The sequence below is a fragment of the Cervus canadensis genome, chromosome 9 (genome assembly GCF_019320065.1).
Source record: "Cervus canadensis isolate Bull #8, Minnesota chromosome 9, ASM1932006v1, whole genome shotgun sequence".
NCBI lineage: Eukaryota > Metazoa > Chordata > Mammalia > Artiodactyla > Cervidae > Cervus > Cervus canadensis.
Window position 1 is genome coordinate 82973667 of NC_057394.1, and position 26376 is coordinate 83000042.

Below are 26376 nucleotides of genomic sequence, written 5' to 3' on the forward strand. Positions count from 1 at the left end.
GGAGTGGTGGCAAAGCCACATCCTCCATAAAGACTAGACGGTCCTTTGTGGCTCCCAGCAGGACTCCAAGGGGATCGGGATCAAGCTGGGGTGGGTGAGATCAGACGAATTGGAGCTGCAGGGTGGAGGGCGGTTGTGGGGGAGAGAAGAGAGAAAAGCAGAATTAGTGAGAGATACAAGAAAATACAGTATTCCCTTAACATTCAAACGAGTTCTGTTCCAAGAGAACGTTCTCAAGTCCAATTTGTTCGTTAAGTCCAACAAAGTTAGCCCAGGTATCCAACCATAAAATTGGAGCATAAAGAAGGCTGAGTTCCAAAAAACTGATGCTTTTTAACTGTGGTGTTGGAGAACTCTTGAGAATTTCTTAGACAGCAAGGAGATCAAACCAGTCCATCCCAAAGGAGATCAACCCTGAATATTCACTGGAAGGACTGCTGCTGAAACTGAAGCTCCAATACTTTGGCCACCTTATAGGAAGAACTGACTCATTTGAAAAGACCCTGACTCTGAAAAAGATTGAAGGCAGGAGGAGAAGGGAACAACAGAGGATGAGATGGTTGCATGGCATCACCAACTCAATGGACATCAGTTTGAGCAAACTCCAAGGAACCTGGCGTGCTGCAGTTCATAGGGTCACAAAGATCCAGACATGAATTAGCAACTGAACAAGATACCTAACTAACACAATTGACTATACAGTACTGTACTGTAATAGGTTTATAATACTTTTCACACAAGTAATACATTTAAAAATGAGATAAAGAAAACATTTTTAATCTTATATTACAGTACCCTGAAAAGTACAGTAGTTCCGAACAACAGATGGTACACAGGGGCTGGTATTGGGTGAACAGGCAAGAAGAGTGACTGACTGGAGGAGGTGGGAGATGGCAGAGCTGGAGGGCCGTCTGCAATAGGAGACAGGGGGCAAACTGCAGTATCACTCACGTGTGATGCTGATGGCAAGGTGTGGCTCCTCGCTGGAACCAGATGGACATCCCCATCTTTGAAAGTTTACAACTTAGAGGTTCATATGTAAGGGCTTTAATGTAACTTGGCTTCAAGTGCCTTACGATGTAGTTCGACGGATACATGTACAAATGAAGATGTTGATTACCAAGCTGTCAAGCTGGGTAACAAGTAACACAACATAAAGAAAGATTCTAGAAAAGAAGTAGAAATTGACCAAGTCCCTTACCCTCCTATGTTACATGGGTAGCAAGAGTTTTGTTTTTGTTTTTTTTCCTTTTTGAGTAACAGATTTATTGAGATGTAATTCACAGATCATACAATTCACTCATTTAAAGTACACAAATCAGTGGTTCTTTAATGCTTCACTTTCTAAAGTAGTTTGCATCATTGATGGGTATCCCAAGGTAGGTTGCAAAACTTATCAAATTATTAAACAGATGACTTCCCTGGTGACTCAAGGGTAAGGTATCTGCCTGCAATTCAGGTTTCGATCCCTGGGTCAGGAAGATCCCCTAGAGAAGGAAATGGCAACCCACTCCAGTATTCTTGCCTGGGGAATCACATGGACAGAGGAGCCTGGCAGGCTACAGTCTACAGGGTCGCGAAAGACATGACTAAGAAACCAAATAAGAACAACAACATGTGATAAAAACTATAATCCTGGAGAAATTATTAAGGAGAATTGCTAATCTTAAATATCTGAGGCAAGCAGGAAAAGTAGGTAATAGAAATATTTTATGAGCAGAAGGTCTTCAAATAATGTAAATATTAAATATATTCAAAGCAATATATTTTTATTCCAAAGACCGTGGAAATTCAGGAACAATTAAAGTACACCGTACACCTTAGTTCTTTGACATTAGGATAGATTCAAAATGAGTTTGTGAACTTATAACTAGAGGGGAAAATGGAAAATATTAAATTTAAAACTTTAATGTTAAATACTTAGTTGTACCTTGGGTCTTCACATTTATTTAAATCTTGACCTAAGTCATATATCACTCTTATGTGTAATATCATAGAACAGAGCAAGAATATTGAAAATGATTGAGCCGGTACACATTACCTTACATTTTACATAAGGAAAAGAAGATCCAAATGTATTCAATAAGTCCATTAATTGTTATTCTCTTAACAGTAAAAAACCAAGATTTTAGTTTAAAGAAAAATCTTATCAGCAGTTAGTTTTTTATGTGGTGGTATAGAATTTAGTTCAATCGCTCAGTCATGTCCGATTCTTTGCAACCCCATGGACTGCAGCATGCCAGGCTTCCCAGTCCATCACTCCCAGAGCTTGCTCAAACTCATGTCCATCGAGTTAATGATACTATCCAACAATCTCTCTGTCGTCCCCTTCTTCTCCTGCCTTCAATCTTGCCCAACATCAGGGTCTTCTCAAATGAGTCAGTTCTTCCCATCAGGTGGCCAAAGTATTGGAGTTCCAGCTTCAGCATCAGTCCATCCAATGAATATTCAGGACTGATTTCCTTTAGTATTGACTGCTTTGATCTCCTTGCAGTCCAAGCGACTCTCAAGAGTCTTCTCTAACACCAAAGTTCAAAAGCATCAATTCTTTGGCACTCAGCTTTTTTTATAGTCCAACTCTCACATCCATACATGACTACTGGAAAAACCATAGCTTTGACTAGATGGACCTTTGTTGGGAAAGTAATGTCTCTGCTTTTCAACACGCTCTCTAGGTTGGTCATAGCTTTTCTTCCAAGGAGCAAGCGTCTTTTAATTTCATGGCTGCAGTCACCATCTGCAGTGATTTTGGAGCCCTTTTTTGAGACTATTTTTTTATAAAGCCTCTCACTGTTTCCATTGTTTCTGCATCTATTTGCCATGAAGTGATGGGACCAGATGCCATGATCTTAGTTTTCTGAATGTTGAGTTTTAAGCCAACTTTTTCACTCTCCTCTTTCACTTTCATCAAGAGGCTCTTTAGTTCTTCTTCACTTTCTGCCATAAGGGTGGTGTCATCCACATATCTGAGGTTATTGATATTCCTCTCAGCAACCTTGATTCCAGCTTATGCTTCATCCAGCCAGCATTTCTCATGATGCATTCTGCATATAAGTTAAATAAGCAGGGTGACAATATACAGCCTTGACGTACTCCTTTTCCTATTTGGAACCAGTCTGTTGTTCCGTGTCCAGTTCTAGCTGTTGCTTCCTGCCCTGCATACAGGTTTCTCAAGAGGCAGGTCAGGTGGTCTGGTATTCCCATCTCTTCCAGAATTTTCCACACTTTATTGTGATCCACACAGTTAAAGGCTTTGGCGTAGTCAATAAAGCAGAAGTAGATGTTTTTCTGGAACTCTCTTGCTTTTTTGATGATCCAGCAGATGTTGGCACTAAGCATGGATAATACAATATTCCTGCAGTAAAGGGCTCGGTATCCACTTTGTCTGTAAAATCTGTTCCTTAGTTGATAACCTCCATCCTTGAGCTCTGACTGCTCTTCATGACTCCAAACATGCATGTTTCTTTTCCCCTGGACTTCCCTACATCACTGTTTCAAGAATACCAGAAGCCCACGTGGACTATCCACGGCCAGCTCACTGTTCCTGCATGAGGGTCCTGCAGGGCATCAGGCGTCTCCACGGTGCTGCCAGGACACCCTCCTCCTCATCAATGGCCAACTTCTCCTGGGTCTATGTCTGCTTTGTCTTTGCTTCCCCTGTTCTCACGTCCTCCTCCCCTTCCTGGGTCAGATCTTCATACCTGTTATGTTGTGCTCAGTTGCTCAGTCATGGCTGACTCTTTGCAACCCCATGGACTGTAGCCCACCAGGCTCCTCTGTCCATGGGATTCTCCAGGCAAGAATACTATGTGGGCTGCCATTTCCTCCTTCATATCTGACTCAGAGCCACTTCAGCAGCTTCCCAGGTGACCTTCTGGTCCTCCAGTGAGACACTTTGCTGTCTCTTCATGCAACATGTGATGAAGTCCTAACACTTCCATCTGGAATTCAAAGAAAACCCTTCTCTTCTGAATCATTCGGGCTTCTTCCAGCCCTATTTCCATGCCTTGTCCATCTAACTCTTTGGTTGCCGCCTTCCCAGGACCTGCCCCGCTCTGTCCAGATCAGCACATTTGCCCCGTGTTCAGAGGGCCACGTCCTTCAAGGAACTGATTCTGGTTGATACCTTCTCCTTCTTGAATTCCTGGTGCAAACCCCTGACCTCTTCCAAGGTACCCCCGGTTATCATCAACCCTCATTCCCCAAACATCTGAACCTGGATTGCAGCATTTGTCCTATCTTACTTTATACCACAGTTATTTATTTTATATCTGAGTCTTTCTCCCTTCAAACTGGAAACTTCCTGAAAGCAGAAACTATGTCACATTTATTTCTGCATCGACCACAAATTCTAGCAAAATAGTTTATAGTGGGTGCTTTTTAAGTATTTGTGATAAGAATGGACAAAAGTCTCATGAAATTCAGAGTAGACTAACCTATAAGATGAATCAGCTTTTTAGGAAATGTTAAGAAAAGATGTCTTGTTTTTCTCTTTATATTTTTAAGTCTATATATTGATGAACAAGATGTTGTACATTGCTACCGTGTGCTATGGAAATTAATAAGACAGGAGAAAAGAGAAAACTGGTGGAGAAAATCAGTTCCACCAAAACTTGGTTGATGACAAACGTAAAAAATATATACAAACCCTCTCTATTAGCTTCTCCAGAATGCTGGATTTGGGTTGTTTCCCTTGTAAAAGAAAAAATTTCATAAATACTTAGAACTTAATGGGAAATATGCAAGAGTCCCTCAGAAGTTCTTCAGTCACATAATATATTTCTTCTTTGTTTTTGGACTCAAAGAAAAGGGATGACAGAGAGACTGAAAGGAAAAGGAAGGAGGGGAGGAGAGCGACGGGCTGGGGAAGAGTGGTGGGAGAGAATGAAAGGACCAGAAGTGATTTACAACCCGGCTGGTGTCCAGTGCGCTCAGCGCTCTGCCCTCTGGTCCCCGGCTGGCTTTGATCTTCCTAGCAGCTCATCCCATCTGCTCTCTGGAGAAGCTGGAGGGACCAAGGGTCAGAGCAATGTTAGTAGTTCCCTGGTCGAACCTCAGCTCTCCCCGGAGTCCTGCTTCCTTGCTGCTTTTACTGGGGCTAAAATCAACAACCTGCACATTGTTGCCGAGTGAATTTTGCTTGTGTGTGCTCAGTCATGTCCAACTCTTTTGCGTTGGACTGTAGCCCACCTGGCTCCTCTGTCCATGGGATTTCCCAGGCAAGAATACTGGAGTAGTTTGCCATTTCCTCCTCCAGGGGATCGTCCCAACCCAGTGATGGACTGAACCCATGTCTACCTGTGTCTGCTGCACTGCAGGTGGGTTCTTTACCCACTGAGCCACCAGGAAGAGCCTTTGTGCTCTCCAACAAGAGGCTCCAGTCCTGGCAACCATGACCTTGTTTGGAAATAGTCCTTGAGGTGTAACCAGGTCACAGGATGAGGTTACAGTGGACTGAAATGGACCTGAAGCCAGTGGCTGCTGCCTTTGTAAGAGAAAAGAGAAGGAGGTTTGGACACAGACACACTGATGCACAGAGGCAGAGATTGGAGGATATGGCTGTTAGCCCAGGATTCCCAGGTGGGAAGAGGCAAGAAGATCTCCTCCCTGAAGCCTTAGAGGGAGCATGGCCCTGCCGACACCTGACTTCAGACCTCTGGAGTGTGAGGAACACGCTCTTGATGTTTGAAGCCCCCCAGTTCGTGGTACTTTGTATGGCAGCCCCGAGAAACCAGTACAGGCACTGAGAACCCCAAGCTGTTGGAGGGAATCTCAGACCCTAGAAGAAGGCTGTCAAAGTCGTCTCCTCCTAAGATCAAAGTTAACCCATTTACCCAGATGGCTAAAGAACGTGGCTTGCTCTACTTAGAAAATACTCTGTAATACTAAGTTCTAGCTAGGCAATTTCATTTTATCACTGTTTAAAATCTCCAGTGGAAGAAAGAAGCTGTCTTGGAAGAAGAGAAGAAAGAAGAAGAATTAACAAATGCCTGGCACCTAGTAGGTATTTAATAAGCACTCATCAAGTGAACGAGTGAAGCGAATGGAAATAGAATTATCAGAAGACATCGTAAGACATAAAGTCAGAGCCTCTCATCTGCCAGCATAAAAAGCTTTCACAAGCTGAGCTGAGCTACACGAGAGCACAGGCTTAAGACTAGAGATCCACCAAGTCAAGAGCTGTTTGTATAACATAAAATATGCGTAAAGTAATACATGACAGCACTGCAGAAAGCCCTATATGATCAAGGAAATTAAATGTCTTCCTAAGTGGATGGTTCCCAGGACAGATCAGTAGTGTGTACTCCCTGCTCAGGGTGAAAAATGTGAAAAGTCAAAACTGATGGATCTATAGATTCTTGTACTGAGTGCAGTAAGTCATACCAAGAAAGACAAATACCATATGATATCGCTTATATATGGAATTTTTTTAAAGGCTATAAACGAACTTATCTACAAAACTGAAGTATATTTACAAATGTAGAAAATAAACATGTGGTTACCGGGGGTAGGGCTTCCCTGGTGGCTCAGACGGTAAAGCACCTGTCTGCAATGCTGGAGACCCAGGTTTGATCCCTGGGTCGGGAAGATCCCCTGGAGAAGGAAATGGCAACCCACTCCAGTACTCTTGCCTGGAAAATCCCATGGACAGAGGAGCCTGGTAGGCTACAGGCCGTGGGGTCGCAAAAAGTCGGACACGACTGAGTGACTTTACTTACTTACATACTTACTTACTGGGGGTAAGGCCAGGAGGTTTAAATTGGGAGATTGGGATTGACATATATACACTACTACACATAAAATAGATAACTGAGGACCTATTCTCTAACTCAGGGAACTCTATTCAATACTCTGTAATGACAGGTATGAGAAAAGATTCTGAAAAAGAGTGGATACATGTATATGTGTAACTGAATCAATTTGTTGTACAGCAGAAACTAACATTGTATATCAATTGTACTCCAATAAAAAATTTTAAAATAAAAAAATTAAAAGTCAAAATAATTGATTATGATATGAGCAATTAATTTTATCCCCCCTCTCCTTTCTCCCCAAATTAAACCTGCCCCATTTCATTACCCTGCTCTCAGCTAAAATGCTGTCATCAAGCAATCTGTCTAGTTGAACGTTTCTTCAATAACTTCCTGCCACCGCATGAATTGAGCTTCCATTCCTTTTTTGCCCCCTGGGTCCAACAGAACCTTCTGGGATGATGAAAATATCCTATATCTGCACCTCTAACCCGGCAGAATCTACTAACCACGTGAACCTGAAACGTACTCAGTGTAACTGCAGAACTGAATTTACATTTTTCATTTAATGTTAATTAAACAGCCACAACTGGGGACTTCCCTGGTGGTCCAGTGTTTAAGACTTTGCCTTCCAATGCAGGGGGTACGAAATAGAGGTTCGATCCCTAGTTGGGGAGCTAAGATTCCCACATGCCTCAGGGCCAAAAAAACAAAACATAAAACAAAAGCAATATTGTAACAAAATTCAATAAAGACTTTAAAAATGGCCCACATTAAAAAAAAAATCTTAAAAAAAAAAATCAGCCGCAAGTGGTCAGGGTCTCCTGTACAGGAGAGCACAGCTCTGGACTGTTTTTGAGAGAATGCCAGGCCTGTTCATGGCTTTCATCTCCCTCTTCCTCACCCTCAAGCTCTGGCCTGACCAGGAGACAGTGAACAGCCATCCGTCTGCGCACACTCTGTTGTCCACCAGCCTCAAAACCTGCAGAACATCCCCTGGCAGTGAAGGGGCGAGTCTGGGGGAGTTGATGAAGTTGCAGAGAAACCCACCGTTCAGCCATTCGGATAATCCATTACTGAAAGGAATTTTATCACAAGACTGGATGATCCGGTTCCTCCTGGAATTTCCATCTGGTATTTGCAATGACCTGTGATGACAGGGAGTTGGCATTTCTTAACAGCTACTACCTACAGAGGGATTTTCTAGACATTCTATAAAAAGTGAAAAAGGAGCTGGCCAGGGGGGCGTCCAGAGGACTGTGGAAGATATATCATTCAGAAAGAAATAATATACATTTTTTAAAAATCAGATGAATTCGTATGTGCGTGCTCAGTCCAACTCTTTGAAACCCCATGGACTGTAGCCCACCAGGCTCCTCTGTCCATGGGATTCTCCAGGCAAGAATACTGGAGTGGGTTTCCATGCTCTCCTCCAGAGGATCATTTGTAAAAAGCTCATAAATTGACTAATTAATCATTATTTTATTTTATTATTGACATGTAGTTAATTTACAGTGTTGTATTAGTTTCAGGTATACAGAAGAGTGATTCAGCTATACATACATAAATAAATATTTTCCTTTTTTTACATTCTCTTCCATTATATGTTATTACAAGATATTGAGTAGAGTTGCCTGTGCTGTACAGTAGGACCTTGCTGTTTCTCTATTTTGTATATGGTAGTGTGTATCTGCTAATCCCAAACTCCTAATTTATCCAACCCCTCCCCCACCCTTTCCCCCTTGCATAACCAAAGTTTGTTTCCTATGACTATGAGTCTGTTTTGTAAATAAGTTTATTTGTATCATATTTTTAGATTCCATATATCAGTTAACTGACTGCAGTGTAAATTTGAAGAATGGTATATTGCTGTGGAAAGAGTTTTCCATTGGGACTGAATAGAAAACCTGAATTTTCTATTCTTGATGCCACCATTATCTTGTGCTATAACTTTGGGCCAGCCATTCATTTCGTTAGATTTCAGTTATTTTATCACTTTTCATGTAAGTATATAAAATGAGGGCTTTCTACTTGTCGCTCCCAAAACTGGGACTCACAGGCTTTTTAGAATTTCACAAAAAAGTAATGATCAGTCCCCAAATGATCTTTTGTGCCTGACAATGGAGACACACATCTAAGCCCAAGAGGGTCACCCAGGACTCACAGCTACAACATCCTCAATTCCCAGGTTAATGTCAAGGCTGGTCTGAAGGCAGTGTGTTATCTCAACTGATTGTTCACAGCCAGATTAATGTCAAGAGCAAAGCTGTCTCAGACACAGAAGAAATTCTCTTATTTTATAAGACTTCCGGAATTACCATGGGGCTGACATTTAACAGTCTCCACTGGAAAAGAACCTAAATCCTTTATCCGTAAGCTGTAGTTTGAGCCTGATTCCTCAGAGTCGTGGGGATTAGGGTCAGCAAGACCCCCCTCTCTGAACGGAGCCCTTCGCAGATCCCTCCCTTGGATTAGCTGGCCATCAGAGGGCCAGGCCCTCAGGGACAGGCGCTCATGGGGGTAGGGGGGTCACAGAAGGAGGATGGAGAAGGAGACAGAAACGCTGTGCACTGCTTCCCCGGGATGCCCAAGGTCAAAAGACTTGCAAGTCGAAGACAAACACGAGGCTGGACCCAGTTCTGTTGCAACGGCTCTGTGGCCTGTCCTTATTTCCTGGGCTTTACCATGAATTGCAAGACTTTTTTTTTTTCGGGTGGGAGCAGGAGGGTCCAGCTTCAGTAATTTCATACAGTCACTGCTTTGCAAAATTGAAAGCAGATCTGTCCCCAGTAGGGACACCTGAAAATGTTCCAATCCCTCAATGTTCTTGGGACTTGGAGCTGTATTTAGACGCCCCTCTGCATTTCAGAGAAAATGTGGTTTTCCTTGAAGGTTTGTCACATATCCCCACTTAAAACAAACATTCTTTCAAGTTAAGGAAAGCTCTACCTGCAGAGGCTGTGAATCTGGCTATAATTAAAAGGGGGAAAACATTTTACACAAGAAAATGTGTTATTTGGTTAAAGCATAAATACAGAAACAGCAAGGTATCATTTGCACTGCTGGTTTTTATTTACTGAATGAGATGCTGAAAGAAAATTGTTTTAACTATTAACTTACTATTTTCTCATACATTTTTAATGTTTCACATAGAGACTGCAGTGGAGCCTGTAAAAATAACTTCAAATTCCAATGTCAAGTGCAGCGTGAAGATTTGGTTTCATTTTCAAAACTGTTCTGTTGAGAAATACGCCCTAAAAAGCAATTCTCACTTTACTCCGTTATAGCTCCGACAGCTGCAGGACGAATTATAAAATGTATTTAACCCAATCTGAAATGTAGAATTCTGATCTCTGAGGAAAGTATTTTTGAAGAATCTCACACATGCTAGGAAAAGGATTTAGAACGCTGATAAGGCTTCCTAAAGAAAGAAGCACTGTGAAATTTTAACAAAGGGTACCTTCTTTTTTTTTCCCCCAAGAATGCCTCAGATCTATACTATCCAGTTTACGGCTTTATATTCTGTGTTATATACGGATAAGTAATGCTTTATTCCTGAATTCGACACCCTCTAGTCACATTATATTACCATGTACATAGTACATGTAAAGATACTTTACACAAACAAATTCAAACAAACATGTTTATTCACAAATAAGTAAATGTCACACACACATACATTTGCACACACACACTCATGCACACACACACACACAACTGCACACACACATTTGTGCACACACACACACATACTGCATGGTCATATATACTTGTTTTCTGGCAATTCACAAAAGCCAAGCTTTCAAACATGGTGTATCTTTCTGAAGCTGCAGGCAGCTCTTTAAGGACTTAGCAGGTAACAGGGACCCAGAGCGTTGATAACTTTTCAGTGCCCGCCCCAAGGGACATCACAACCATCCAGGGAATGAAAGAAGTGTCTGCAGCACCTCCTGTCTGTCTGTCCTAGCGGCCCTGACTCTAGCTGAGCGCGGCTACCTGAGCATCGACGGTCAGATATGGCTACTGTCAGATCACAGATCACATTTTCACTCATTATGACGTGAAACTCATCCTTGCTGTCACCTTTTTTGAAAAAAAATCACAATTTCAGTATCTGCTTCTCTGGAGCCATTAAGATTTTGATGTTTGCACTAGGGAAAAACATACTTAATTCTTAGATTAGTAAAAAATGTCCCATGGGCTATCTCAAAACTTCTCTCTTTTTACTTCATAAAAAAGATACTTAATGAAATCTGTAAACACTATGTTTCTGCCTAAATAAGTTATTATGCTTCTCAACATTCTATGTTTGAGTGAGAAACAAAATATTTCTTATAAAGAGATTGCAATACACACTGAGATCATTTGAACTAAAATATAGAAAAACATATATATAACAAAATACATGTGCACCCTAAATAATATACTTAACAGTTTGTGTCTGGTCTTTAATTATTTAGTATTATAATTTTCCTTTCCCTAACTTCTATTCCATTTTCCCCATCTGATTCTATTTTAAATTTAACATTTTTAAATCAACACTAACAATACTGGCATCTTTATTCCTCAACCAAGAAATAGTTATTAGATATTATTAGGAGAGCTACCAGAAAACCTAGAAAACCTGTTAAAACTCTAGTTTTATATCCTAACTGAAAAATATGACAGATAACAGTAAAAGTCTCTATATTTTTAAATATGTTTATATCAGATCCTTTATCCGAAAGTATTTGAGGTATTTAAAAAACATTTAAAAAGTGATTTATTTTTATTCTTTTTAGCAAGAAGGTATGGTTCCCTGGCTCTCAAGTGCCTTGGCTCAGAGTGGTCATGAACCAGCTCTTTTGACACAGCGTCGGCCAGACACACAGGCCTGACCATGTCTCATTGCCCGAATGACCCAGTGGGGGACAGACATGGGATTCGGTGGCTCTGTAAGGCTGTCTTGGCCACAGCTGGGAATGCCAGGCTACGACGCTGGACCTGCTGTAACAAAAGAGAGTGCCCACAGCTCAGACGACACAGGAGCACGTGTGCTGCTTTATTTCAAGCCAACAGAAAGTTGGGGAGTCCCACAGTCCCAGGGGGACGTGGCTTCACATCACCAGTGCCCCTGCCCGGCCCTGTGATAAGACTGCCCTGCCCGTCGCTGTGGCCTGGGGTCAGCACACTGGCCTTTTGTGCATGGTGACCAGACCCGGCGGGCTGGGTGAAGGTGGGACGCTGCTGTGTCACAGTGGGACCCAGGCAGGGTGGCCAGCAGCGCTAGTCAGCCAAGCTCCCCGCCCCCCATCTTCACCCACCCCAGGCCCCAGCCATGGTCTCACAGCTTGTCCACATGGGGCCGTGTGTAAGTTGCCCAGGGCAGCCAACGACCCCCACAGACACCACCGGCCAGCGGTGCTGCCAAGTGTCTGCCAGCCTGGCCATCACCCCGACCGTCATCCCAACGATGGGAAATACACGGCAGCCTCCAAGCCTTCCCACGTGGCTCAGCATTCACACCCTCGGGCTCCTGCTGACTTGGCTCACTTGCCCCTCCAGCTCTGGATGGGGTTCCCACCCCAGCCCCTCTACTGAAGGCAAGTGCCTCCCCACCCTGTCCACCCAGCAGGCCTGCCAGCCAAGACTCACCAAACATCTCAGGCACCCCAGGAGACAGACCCTCAAAGAGTCACAGCACAAAAGCCTCTTGAGCCTGGTGTTTTAGTTCAGAAAGCCCGGCAGGAACCGGCAGGCCTGCCCCCACCCATGGTTGTCTCCCTGAGGACGGGCCTGCGGGGTCACCCCTTCCCCCAAGGAGCCCAGAAGCAGCCCCATCCTCCCCCTGGGCAGGCTCTTCTACACCCCACTGCCCCCATCCTGACAACCAGCCCCAAATGAGCGGCTGCTCCGCACGTGACCTCACAGACCCGGGTTATCGGCTCAGATTCTGAAGACAGCCCCATGGTGTGGCGGGGGGACACCCAAAGGTCACCATGGAAAGTCTCACAACTGGCGGAGGTTACGGTGGTGACGGCCAGGAAGGCGTAGTCAGCCAGGCACAATCACTCAAGTCCACCTGTGTCACCTCCCCATCGGTCAAGTGGGTCCCCACGTGTCCAGCCATCAGTCCACTGTGCTCAAGGTGAGTTACCAAGGGTCACCTGTCCCCTCATCCCCACCCTCCCTATCGGGTTCCCAACATGTCTTGACCCCTTGGAGTCACTGTCATATCAAGGGAAGCCGCTGAATACTGACCCCCTCCGTGTATCTTTCTGAGTCCCTGAAGGACAAAGGAAACTCGGAAAATCTAGTCAGTCAGGGAAGGCCTCCACAGGACAAGGCCACACGGGCACGTAGCCAGAAGACAGAGAAATGACAGACCTACCCTTGGGGGATGGGAAAGCATAATGAAATTGAAATATTTTTTATTTTGAAACAATAATAGTAGCGAAGCTTTTGTAGTAACATAATGCCTTAGTTTTTTGTTAATACACAGTTGAAGACATCTATGGTTTCTGGGTGCCTTGATCACACAAATACATATCACAGACTTGTAAATTTCTGTTGAAATCTTGGGGTCAAGGAATACTTCATTGAGGTTTTTGTTCTTGTCCCCATCCTCCTCTTGCTCATCTGTGTGGGCATGCCCTCTTTCTCAGCTCTTCTCCAGTCACCATCTTTGACGTGCTTGAGATGTACAGTTTATAGGTGAAAAGGGGCAGAGGAAAAACAAGTGTTGGTTTTCTTTCTCGGTGGAATATACAGAACTTCGGAGACATTATAACTGAATTGAAAACAATATCCCAGACACACAGTTTATGGACAGTCTGTTCCATAAACGTATTCTCTAGAGAAAACCCCGCTCGCAACTTCAAATACTGTGCTGTCAGTCTTTCATTACTACACTTCATCACTTGCACTCAGCTCTTCCTGGCCAGTGGAGCTGGGACACACGCTTGCACAAGACTTTTTACTCACTCTTCTTTTCATCACCTTGGGGTCCCCTAACTTCCTAGCATTTTTTCCTCAGTAAAGTTTTGTGTGTTCATTGGATTACAAACATTATTAAGAAATACAAAATGAAAAAAAAAATTGGTATATGGACTTCCTTATGAGTGTTCATCTTTTAAAAATAAATGATGAGGGACTTCCCTGGTGGTCCAGTGGCTAAGACTCTGCACTCCCAATGCAGGGGGCCCAGGTTCTATCCTTGGACAGGAAACTAGAGCCTCAATGGAAGATCCTGCATGCCAAGACCTGGCACAGCCAAATAAATAAATATATATATATTTTAAAAATAAGAATACATGATGAATTATGTACAATATAATTATATGAGCATGAGAATTACTTCAATATAACCTAGTTGGGGAAATGGAGGAGATATGGGTGAAATAAAATAGGTCATGAGTTGGTAACTGTTGAAGTCAGGTTACATGTACAGGGAGGTCCATTATTTTATTCTAATTTTATATATATATATATTGAGTTTTTCATAAAAAAGCTTAAAAGGACACAAGTATCATGACTTCATCCCTTTCATTAATAAGACACTCACTTCTTCCATTTGAACTAATATTTTTTTGTGAGATATCTTTTTGAGCTATGACAGTCATTAAAGACTAATGTCTGCATTAGCTGAAGAGAATACTAGACCTTTGTATCTCTTAGCTCATAAAACTTAAATCAAGACTTTCTAAACTTAAATCAAGACTTTCTAAGTTAATGAATCCAGTTCAATCATACTGATCTCACTAAAATAATATTAACAGTTTTAGAGAGAGCAAAACATTCACTGCATCTTTAATAACAAAATTAAAATTTTATAAATACTATTTCATGTTTAGATGATCATTTAAATTTTTATTAGGTGAACCTGTTAATGTTTAGTTGTAAATATGTAGATTTAGGAAACAAACATACACAAATGGGGGGAACATGCTTTCACAAGTTCTCAGCGCAGGGGCGCAAATCAGTGTGTGGAGACCCCTGCCCGTGACAGGCACCAGGAGGGGCCGTGTCTGCATGCCTAGGGCATGGCACTCTGCTTGGCATGTATTCCACACGTAGTATTATTTGCCAAATGAAAAAGCAAAGCCACTCTGGAGTGGCATACGGTGAGAATTTTAGAACTGGAAAAATAAACGGAAAGTAATCTCCTCATTTTCCAACCAGGAGACGGAGGTCTAGGAAGGTTAAGTTGCACAGCTAATGGGAGTATGGTGAAAGAAATGTTTGAGGAAGACTGGTCTGACATAGATCTATGGGATGCTTCAGAGGAGAAAAAGAGGAGAAGCAATAGCCTCTGGTAAGAGACGCCGGCGAGCATCAAAGCCCGTGGTAAGGAGAGCGTGAGGTGGTGATGGGGAGGGAATGAGAAGCAGAGGAGGATCTGAAAGACGTTGAAAATGCAACTCTTGGCACCGCTTTTTCACTGTCAGAAAGATTTAATCTTGACCTATTTCTACACATGCTGGTATCAATCACGATACCCAGATATTTTTACCCACGGCCCCGAACCACACAAAAAAGACATAATTAGCGATTCTTTTGACTCATCGAGGGCCTCTGAGGATGATTCATGCCTTCTGCTACACAATTATCTACCATAAATATAGATTAACCTCTGTCTATTCCAAGCAATCGCTCTTTATAATGTCCATTCAAACGCTGTTTACTCTATTACTATAGGACTGAGTCCAACCTCCTTCATTTATCTTTTGAGACCCTCCATATTTTTTTCTCCTCCGCCTGAGATAGTCAATCTTTGCACCCATTATTCTATAATATCACAGTAAACAATCTTTCAGAATCAGGATAACAGTTTTTGTTTATCTTCCCCACACATGCTAGGATTAAAGATGCATTTGAGTTAATAACTTCATCTTTTTAACTGGAGATATGATAGAACAAATGCCTTCAATAAGAAGAGCTAGGTGATCTCTTATGTTCAAGGCCAGCAACCCAGAGAAAATCAAAGTCTGATTGTAGGCAGGAGGGAAGATAATTTAGAGAGGCCCATGGGACAGTGGGTGAGAGAGGCCAGGAAGAATGTGGACAGGCAGAAGACAATCTCCAGGCAGAGAGGATCTGAGCTGCAGAGGAGACCAGGTGGTAGGGATACCAGAGAGGAAGCATGGATACTCCAAAGACAAACATGTAGAGGGGTCAAGAGAGCTGACCACTGGTCTATATATTGGTGGAGATTATTGCATGACCCCCCAGAGGACCTCAAGCCACTCCAAGGTAGCCCTAACCAGCCCTTGGGCCCCAAGCCACCCACTGTATCTACCCCACTCCCAGGCTCTCAACCTGGTACTCCTCCGGTCTTGGAGGATTTCCCTATCCAAACACTCTGGCTTCCCGAGTTCCAGACTGAGTCATCTACTTCCCTGGACGCCTTCCTCGCTGCTTACACCTACCACCCTCTTCCTCCTCTGCTCAGTACAACAGTCCACGGCCACCCTGCCCTGTTTAGAAATTCAGGCTTGGTCTCATCAGTGAAAGAAACCCCCCTTGAGCACAGTTTTTCTGCCATAAAACTTTTGTTCCTCCTACCAAAAAAGGAGCACAGAGGAAGTGAATTAAGAATATTTTGAGGACTTCCCTGGCAGTCCAGTGGTTAAGACTCTGTGCTTCCACTGCAGGGGGTATGGGTTGGATCCTGGGTTTGGGAACTAAGATTCCAAGTGCTACACCCCACGCACTCCCACAACCACCACCAAATTTTTTTAAAAAAGAATGATATTTTGAAACAGTGTTTATAGTCTGTTTTTCTCCAATTCCCATTTAAAATAGTATAAACCTGATAGCTTTAGCAGCAGGCTTGTATTTGGGGATTGGTATATAAACTACAAGGTTGAAAATACATCCCCGCCAAGGACTTTCTCTACAGCTGGTGAAGAAGAAATGAACAAAGCTGGAGCCTGAAAAGACCAATACATTCAATGTGTTCAGACAAATGTCGGCAGCTGCCAGGGAAGACTGCATACTTAGAATCGTTAGTCGGCTAGAGATCGGCTCTATTATAAGAACGTGTTTCCTCTGCAGAAGAAAAGTTTGAACGCATTAAGTCTTAATGAGAGTTCTAGAGGTCTGGGCACATAATGAAAAAAAAAAATCATCATCATCATAATCACAAAACACAGTTTTTCAAATAAGTTGAAAGATTTTCAGCAAAAGAAAACAAAAATTAAAAATGAGGTTTTTGTCCTGGAAAATAAATTACACAAAGGGAACAATATATTTCTGTATGTTTGACCCCCAAAGAGTGGAAATTGGCACAACAGAGCTTCATTTGCCCCATTCACTCATCACTCAGTCCCATATTCCTTCACTGAATGTCTAATATATGCTGGACATGGTGCTCTGTTCTGAGGATACAGAAAAATAAGATATCCTCACCCATGAAGATGTCAGACTATGGCAGAAATACAATGGTTTTAAACACACCAAATACTCTAATAGTAAGATAAGAGCACTTACTTGGGGCTTGGGGCCATGACTGTATAACAGCTTTCATTAAATGTGTAGAGGAACTGTGAATTAGGCAGCACTTTGGAGGCTTCCCTGGTGGCTCAGATGGTAAAGAATCCTCCTGCAATTCAGGAGACCCAGGTTCAATCCCAGAATTGGGAAGATCCCCTGGAGGAGGAAATGGCAACTCCAGTATTCTTGCCTGGAGAACTCCATGGACAGAGGAGCCTGGCAGGCCACAGACCATGAGGTTGCAAAAGAGTCAGACATGACTGAGTGACTTTCACTCTGAGATACATAACTACATTTTGTAACTGTGGCTCCTGGAAATCAAGCATAAACTTTAGTATATTTAGGATGTACATATATCCTAGAAATCACACAATTACCATTGGACAGAAACGAGCTAGACATCAATGATTCAGAAAAGCATGACATATGCTTTCCTGAGAGCTACCAGAAAGCTACCAGAATTATCAAGAGCTACCAGAATTAGAAGTGAAAACCAGCCCAGAGGTCTGGTAGGAGTCAGTCAGATAGGGAAGAGCAGAAGGATCCCAGTTAGCCAGGCTAACCTGGATTATGGACTCATCTGGACTCATGGACATTCGGTCAAGCTCATTTGTGATCAGAAGGCGAAAATGAGCCAAATCTTCAAGAGGGTCAGCTGACACATGGGGTGAGTCTGCAGGGCATTTGTCTAGTTGCTCCCCTGGACGGCTCATGCAATGCCCCCGCCCCAACCCCAAACCATGAGACAGTTGTTTACGGCTGAGAAAATTGAGACTCAAGGAGTTTAGGTAATTTGTCCCAAATCACAGTGATGATCCCGGCAAAGGCAGGAAGCAAACCCTGTGGTCTGGCCCACACAGCTGTGCACTTCGAGTCCCCTCCACTGCCCAGCTTGGGAAGGACGCAGAAAGTGGTTCCAGCAGCTGGAAAAGTGAAGAAGCTCCAACTGCAGATCAATTGAGACAAGCTGGCAAAGGAAGAGGGAGCAAGAACCAAGGGCGGATCACGACAAGAGGATCCAAGGAATTAAGTGGTCACATTAGATTTAGTGTGGCACTTGTTCTTTGTTTTTGGTTTGGGGTTTGTTTTGCATAACTTCAAGATGGCAGTGATTATGTGATGAGGAATCCTGGCACCTTTGGCTGTGGGCTGTAAGTTACTGCATGCCCAAGTAAAGCTTCCGATGGCTCAGGGACATTTCAGAGGCTGAACCAAGTTTATTAAGTAAATCTACTCCCAAAAGTAAAGACCAAAGAATGGAGGATCAGAGACCACAAAACAAAGCCAAGTCATCTGCCTCAGCTAAATCATTTCTTATGAGCAGGGGAATGGCCAGGACTGAGGTGTTGCCCCAAGGCTGCCCTTGGACCCAGGGAAACACCTGGGTCCCTGATGAGGGACACGTGAGGTGTGCAGCATCTGAGTCGGGGCCAGGTGGGGTAATACACATCATCAAACACTTTATTCAGAGAGTTTAAATCCAACACTCAGCAAAGAGTGATCGCCTTATTAAAAATTACTTCATCAAAGTTAGACTGCTGGGATGGGACATGATTTAGCAAAACCTGAAGAGCAGACAAGAATGTAAGGATAAGAAGGATAAGACGGGAAGATACTTTTTGGTTTGTCAGTTTTGCAAGATGAAAAACGTTCTGGAGATGATGGTGGTGTCAGTTGCACAACATGAATGTGCTTGATGCCACCGAACTGTGCGCTAAAAAATAGTTCAGATGGTAGTGGCATACACATTCCACCACAACTGAAAAATACACATTTTTAAAAGCTTGTTTGACTGCCACAGAGAGACAACAGAACACAATGTTTCTTACAAGAAACAATGTTTCTGAGGCCCGAAGGCCTGTGCGGAAGCCTGCAGAGCTTGGGTGGCTTTCTGACTCAGGATATTCTGGACAGCGGCCGGCAGGAGGTAGAGCCCACTCAGTCCCCACGACCCGCAGGGCACGCCCCTCCGCTCACAGCACCGCCTTGATCACGCCCACCGGGAAGAGGCTCCGTCTCACTGCGGCCACAGCCACCGCGCCGGGCCACAGACCCCCAGCCCCGACTCGCGACCCCAGGCCCGGCTGGGTCTGACCGGACGAGCAAGGACCTCACACGCGTCTCACCGTGTCCCTGCCCCGGAGGCGTGCCCAATCTATCTCGGACACGCCCCCGAGAACGCCCCGCCCCGTCCCCGCCCACAGCAAGGTGCGCAGGCTCGGGGGCGGGGCGGAGAGTGCCTCGGTCTCGCGACACCACGGCCAGGCGCGAGTTTTCGGGACGCCGTGGGAAGCGGCGCGAGCGCCGCCTCGGAGCGCTTCCGCAAAGATGGCGGCAGCGGGCGGTTCGCGGCTGGCTGCCTTGGGCGAAAGGCTGCGGCGGGGTTTCGCTGCCGGCCGACGGGCCTGGCCGGGCCCCGGGCCCGTGGCGGCGGCAGTGGCCGGCGTGGCCGTGGCGGGAGCAGGAGCGGCGTGGTACCACGGCCGCGTGAACGTGGCGGCGCCCCAGGGCAACCTCACCGTCCTAGCTCAGGTACGGGACGGGCCCAGTCTGGCAGCCCCGCCGCGCCCCTCAGCCCTCGGGCACAAGGAGGGTGGGGATGAGGAGTGGGCGTCTGGGGCGGCCCTGGGGCAGCCGTCTACCCGCGGGGACGTGGGGGCGTGTCCGGTGCAGGCCGCCCCGGCCCGCAGGACCGCCAGGTGGTCGACCTGTGCCAGCAGTGAACTCTAATAATGAAAGCGTGCGCCCTAAAAGTCGGTTGGTTCATGATTGCTGGTTTCGTGGTCAACTGTCAGGAACATTGCTGCATGTCATAAACCTGTGTGCTTCCACGGGCTCTAAGTACCAACCTAAAGACGTTTCTTCTAAAACTGCCGTGTGTGAAAGTAAAGGTCATATTCCCTAGTTCCGCATTAATTTTCCACGTAAAACATTTGAAGCTTTGAGAGTAAAGTTTGTGTGTGAATATTTTTGAAAATTAAAAGCAGTGATCTTTTTCTGTGGTTAGACTTACATTTTTTCTTTCTAATGGCCTTGAGTTCTGATAGACTCAACAGTCAGGATTCAACAAGAGAGGAAAGCTGGCCTTGTGACTTAAAACTAAATATTGACAGTATTTTTACTTGTATTAAATTAAGATGCCACATACTAACACATATATATGGAATTTAGAAAGATGGTAACGATAACCCTATATGCAAAACAGAAAAAGAGACACAGAAGTACAGAACAGACTTTTGAACTCTGCGGGAGAAGGTGAGGGTGGGATGTTTCGAAAGAACAGCATGTATATTATCTATGGTGAAACAGATCACCAGCCCAGGTGGGATGCATGAGACCAGTGCTCGGGCCTGGTGCACTGGGAAGACCCAGAGGGATCGGGTAGAGAGGGAGGTGGGATGAGGGATCGGGATGGGGAATACGTGTAACTCTATGGCTGATTCATATCAATGTATGACAAAACCCACTGAAATGTTGTGAAGTAATTAGCCTCCAACTAATAAAAAAAAAAAAAAATAAGATGCCACAAAGTGAATACGTGCAATAACTCTTCCCCCATCCTCATACCATTTCTGATCCCAGGAGGAAGACTCTAACAGCGTTTTGTAGCATTTTTGTTCATCCTGTGTCAAGCAGTTCAGTTTGCTGTTCATCTTTGGTTTCTCTGCTTCTGTTTCATCCCTTTAGTTCATCCTGTTTAGTTAATCTTCCCAAGAGTGTCACTTTAACCACATCTTGTACCCTTCTTCAGAAACCATTAGAGCCTCATGCTTTTAGGATAAAATCCACATTTTTAAGTTTTGTTATTCTGAGCCCACTGTAGTCACAGTATGACATCGAGCTTCACCTGCCTGTTTCCTCCGTCCTTGAAACAAGGGGCCTGTCCATCCCTCTGCTGCCCCGACTGCTGCTCTGCCAGCCGGAGCACCACCACCACTTTGGAGTCACTTGTGCACGGTCTAGAACTACTGAGCTACACGTGCTTCTGACACAGCAGTGTGTATTATATAATTATTTTACTTAGTGTGGTGAGGTGGTAATTCTTAACATGGTTTTAATAATAGTCATGATGTCCTTCATTTCTAGTCATCACATTAAGTGATTTCTCCAAAAAAGTGAATTTATATCCATTCGCTTATGCACTTTTCCGGTTTCCATTGTGACCCGTGCTTGCAGTTGTGAGGGTTAGTCAGGAATTCAGGCTTGAATTCGAGGTCATGAAATAGCAGATAGATTGGAATTTCCCTTCTTTCTTCTTTCCACAATCCTCGAAGTGCTGCTTCTGTGCCAGGCAGAATGCAAAGAGCTGGGAGTTCAAGACCCATTTCAAGTGCTCACAGTTTAATGCATAGGGGAACTTTTAAGAACTTTAATACAGGGTGCTACTGCTAAGTCACTTCAGTCGTGTGCAACTCTGTGCGACCCCTTAGATGGCAGCCCACCAGGCTCTGCCTTCCCTGGGATTCTCCAGGCAAGAATACTGGAGTTGGCTGCCATTTCCTTCTCCAATGCATGAAAGTGAAAAGTGAAAGTGAAGTCGCTCAGTCGTGTCCGACTCTTCGAGACCCCATGGACTGCAGCCTACCAGGCTCCTCTGCCCATGGGATTTTCCAGGCAAGAGTACTGGAGTGGGGTGCCACTGCCTTCTCCGTTAATACAGGGTGAGGGGGTGATAAATGCTGGTGCTCTGGGGGCATCTGGAAGAGCCCTGCACACAAGCCTGGTGTCCTGAAGTGGTGACCTGTGGGATGAACAGGGTTTGCAGGGCAGGGAGAAGGGGGTGAGCATTGCAGGCACAGGGACAGCATTGCCACGGTCTGGAGAGAAGGATTGGCCTGGTAAGACCTGGGCTATAGAAGGTGAGGTTCAGAACCAGTGGTGGAGTATCAGGTCAGAAGAAAGTTTTTATCTAGAGGATAGCAGGCAGCCATCCTGGAGATTCCTAACCTTCATGGTCAGAAATGTTCCCCGGAGAATACAGGCCTAGAATTCAGGGAGTCTGTGGCTTCCCTGGTGGCTCAGACATTAAAGAATCTGCCCGCAATGCGGGAGACACGGGTTCGATCCGAGGGTCAAAAAGATCTCCTGGAGAAGGAAATGGCAACCCACTCCAGTATTCTTACCTGGAAAATCCCATGGACAGAGGAGCCTGGAGTGCTGCAGTCCTTGGGGTCACAAAGAGTCAGACACGACTAAAGCAACTTAGCACATGAACTTAAATAGAAAAAGATGACATTGTTGTTTTCAGTGACCTATAAACTTAACATTTTCTTAAATTGTGAGTGTAGGCAACCAGATGCAGAAGTGTTAACAGTAGCTGTCATCAAGAACAATCTCAGATATTTTCCTATTCTGATACCATTGTTACAGATATCTCAACGTAATGCTTCTTTGAAATTAGAGTGCTTATTCAGCCTGCCACTGTCTCATGTTATTTAATGCATAAATCAAGAATTACACATATTGCAAGTTTGGCTTTCACCTTTGGAAGAAAGAGTATGGAGACTTTTTTGAAGGGAGTGGATTGAAAGTGAGATCAGAAACTTGCAGTAATTCAGGAGAGTTGGTAATGGCTCAATTAGTGGATGAATTGGAAGACATTTAAAGATAAATTTGCAGAGTCTGAGTTGCTGGAATCTTGTGTAAAATGTAACTGTTTCAGAAAATAATACAGGTTCACTCCCCCCCCCCCCCCCGCACTATCTAAAAGTAGAGCATTCCTTTGAAATCTTTTGTAAGCTGGAATGGTGTAAAATCAAAGAGCAGTTACCTTAACACATCTTGCTCACAGATACATGGAATAAATGGACCTGAGTCACAGATGTTCACAGACACAGTTCGAGCTCTGGCGCCTGATGCTGAGATGCTGAGTGCAGTTCCAGGGAGGAAGCTTGGCGGGGCCACTCTTGCTGCCTGGGGTGTGCTCTGCCCCTGAAAAAGGCTGAGCACTACTTTTGATTTTTGCCTTTTTTTCATAAAAGCAAAAATCCTCCTCAGATTTTTTTTGGTTAGCAGATACGAGTACCAGTGTAGGTCTTTGGTGAAAGTGAAGTGGCCTGAAGCAAAAGGACTCCTACAGGAATCCTGTACCAGTGATGACATCTGGGCAACAACATAATATTGCCTCTTTCAGAGATCCTCCAGAGCATGTCAGCCTACCAGTCACATTTATGTAAGCTGCTTCCTCCGAAACACTTTAGTATATTTGAAAACTGTTCTAGGTTTTAGTAGTAATGCTCTTTAAGTATTGTATTTGATTCTGGCATAGTAAAATGAGATAAGACATGATAGAAGGGAGAAGACAAAATTATTTTATTATTCCAAGCCATTCTGCTTTAAAAGGATAGAAGTCCTTAATAAGCCTTGATTATGTTAAAAACACACACACACACACCCCATATATATATAGTTACCTCATGGGGAAGGCAGTTAGGAACTCTAGAGTTTTTGAGTTGCAATGGCAAAATTATTTTCTTCCTGCTGGAATTTCAATAATATGTAAAAGTTTTTAGTTTTTATTGTATTTTGTTTTTGCAAACTAGAAACAAAACAGTTTTGGTAAACCAAAACTAATGAAAACAAATCTCTATGTCACTAAGTAAATCTCTAGTGACATGTAAGATCAGACTTAGAGTAGAACTTGTCTGAATCATTTTGATATTATAAATGCTTATCAGTTCAGTTCAGTTGCTCAGTCATGTCCGACTCTGCAACCCCATGAATCGCAGCACTCCAGGCCTCCCTGTCCTACACCAGCTCCTGGAGTTTACTCAAACTCATGTCCATCAAGTTGGTGATGCCATCCAGCCATCTCATCCTCTGTCGTCCCCTTCTCCTCCTGCCCCCAATCCCTCCCAGCATCAGGGTCTTTTCCAATGAGTCAACTCTTCGCATGAGGTGGCCAAAGTACTGGAGTTTCAGCTTCAGCATCAGTCCTTCCAATGAACACCCAGGACTGATCTCCTTTAGGATGGACTGGTTGGATCTCCTTGCAGTCCAAGGGACTCTCAAGAGTCTTCTCCAACACCACACTTCAAAAGCATCAATTTTTTGGTGCTCAGGTTTCTTCACAGTCCAACTCTCACATCCATCCATGACCACTGGAAAAACTATAGCTTTGACTAGATGGACCTTTGTTGGCAAAGTAATGTTTCTGCTTTTTATTTATTTATTTATTTTTTGTCTCTGCTTTTTAATATGCTGTCTAGGTTGGTCATACCTTTCCTTTCAAGGAGTAAGCATCTTTTAATTTCATGGCTACAATCACCATCCGCAGTGATTTTGGAGCCCCCAAAAAATAAAGTCAGCCACTGCTTCCACTGTTTCCCATCTATTTGCCCTGAAGTGATGGGACCAGATGCCATGATCTTAGTTTTCTGAATGTTGAGCTTTAAGCCAACTTTTTCACTCTCCTCTTTCACTTTCATCAAGAAGCTTTTTAGTTCATCTTCACTTTCTGCCATAAGGGTGGTGTCATCTGCATATCTGAGGTTATTGATATTTCTCCCAGCAATCTTGATTCCAGCTTGTGCTTCATCCAGCCCAGCCTTTCTCATGATGTACTCTACATATACGTTAAATAAGCAGGGTGACAATATACAGCCTTGATGTACTCCTTTTCCTATTTGGAACCAGTCTGTTGGTTCATGTCCAGTTCTAACTGTTGCTTCCTGACCTGCATATAGGTTTCTCAAGAGGCAGGTCAGGTGGTCTGGTATTCCCATCTCTTTCAGAATTTTCCACAGTTGATTGTGATCCACACAGTCGAAGGCTTTGGCGTAGTCAATAAAGCAGAAATAGATGTTTTTCTGTAACTCTCTTGCTTTCTCGATGATCCAGTGGATGTTGGCAATTTGGTCTCTGGTTCTTCTGCCTTTTTTAAAACCAGCTTGAACATCTGGAAGTTCACAGTTCACATATTGCTGAAGTCTGGCTTGGAGAATTTTGAGCACTACTTTACTAGTGTGTGAGATGAGTGCAATTGTGTGGTAGTTTGAGCATTCTTTGGGATTGCCTTTCTTTGGGATTAGAATGAAAACTGACCTTTTCCAGTCCTCTAGCCACTGCTGAGTTTTCCAAATTTGCTGGCATACTAAAAGCAGCACCTTCACAGCATCATCTCTCAGGATTTGAAATAGCTCAACTGGAATTTCATCACCTCCACTACCTTTGTTCGTAGTAACGCTTTCTAAGGCCCACCTGACTTCACATTCCAGGATGTCTGGCTCTAGGTGAGTGATCACACCATCGTGATTATCTGGGTCGTGAAGATCTTTTTTGTACAGTTCTTCTGTGTATTCTTGCCACCTCTTCTTAATATCTTCTGCTGCTGTTAGATCCATACCATTTTTGTCCTTTATCGAACCCATCTTTGCATGAAATATTCCCTTGATATCTCTGATTTTCTTGAAGAAATCTCTAGTCTTTCCCATTCTGTTGTTTTCTTCTATTTCTTTGCATTGATCACTGAGGAAGGCTTTCTTATCTCTCCTTGCTATTCTTTGGAACTCTGCATTCAAATGGGAATATCTTTCCTTTTCTCCTTTGCTTTTTGCTTCTCTTCTTTTCACAGCTATTTGTAAGGCCTCCTCAGACAACCATTTTGCCTTTTTGCATTTCTTTTCCATGGGGATGATCTTGATCCCTGTCTCCTGTACAATGTTTCGAACCTCCATCCATAGTTCATCAGGCATGATGTCTATCTGATCTAGTCCCTTAAATCTATTTCTCACTTCCACTCTATAGTCATAAGGGATTTGATTTAGGTCATACCTGAATGGTCTAGTGGTTTTCCCTACTTTTCTTCAATTTAAGTCTGAATTTGGCAATAAGGAGTTCATGATCTGAGCCACAGTCAGCTCCCAGTCTGTTTTTGCTGACTGTATAGAGCTTCTCCATCTTTGGCTGCAAAGAATATAATCAATCTGATTTCAGTGTTGACCATCTGGTGATATCCATGTGTAGAGTCTTCTCTTGTGTTGTTGGAAGAGGGTGTTTGCCATGACCAGTGTGTTCTCTTGGCAAAACTCTATTAGCCTTTGCCCTGCTTCATTCCGTACTCCAAGGCCAAATTTGCCTGTTACTCCGGGTGTTTCTTGACTTCCTACTTTTGCATTCCAGTCCCCTATAATGAAAAGGACATCTTTTTTGG

The 26376-nt window shown here is 43.9% G+C and overlaps 1 protein-coding gene across 2 annotated transcripts in view; it reads left to right on the plus strand.

The window, feature by feature from the left end:
• Positions 1-19506: 19506 nt before the first annotated feature.
• MICU2 (mitochondrial calcium uptake 2) overlaps positions 19507-26376 on the plus strand; it is a 58220-nt gene continuing 51350 nt past the window's right edge. The window contains exon 1 of one of the 2 annotated variants that reach the window (XM_043477840.1): positions 19507-19757. In XM_043477840.1, the coding sequence (XP_043333775.1) occupies positions 19554-19757 (204 nt within the window). In that variant the 5' untranslated portion in view covers positions 19507-19553. The remainder of the gene's footprint in view (positions 19758-26376) is intronic. The other variant, XM_043477839.1, reaches the window with a different exon arrangement.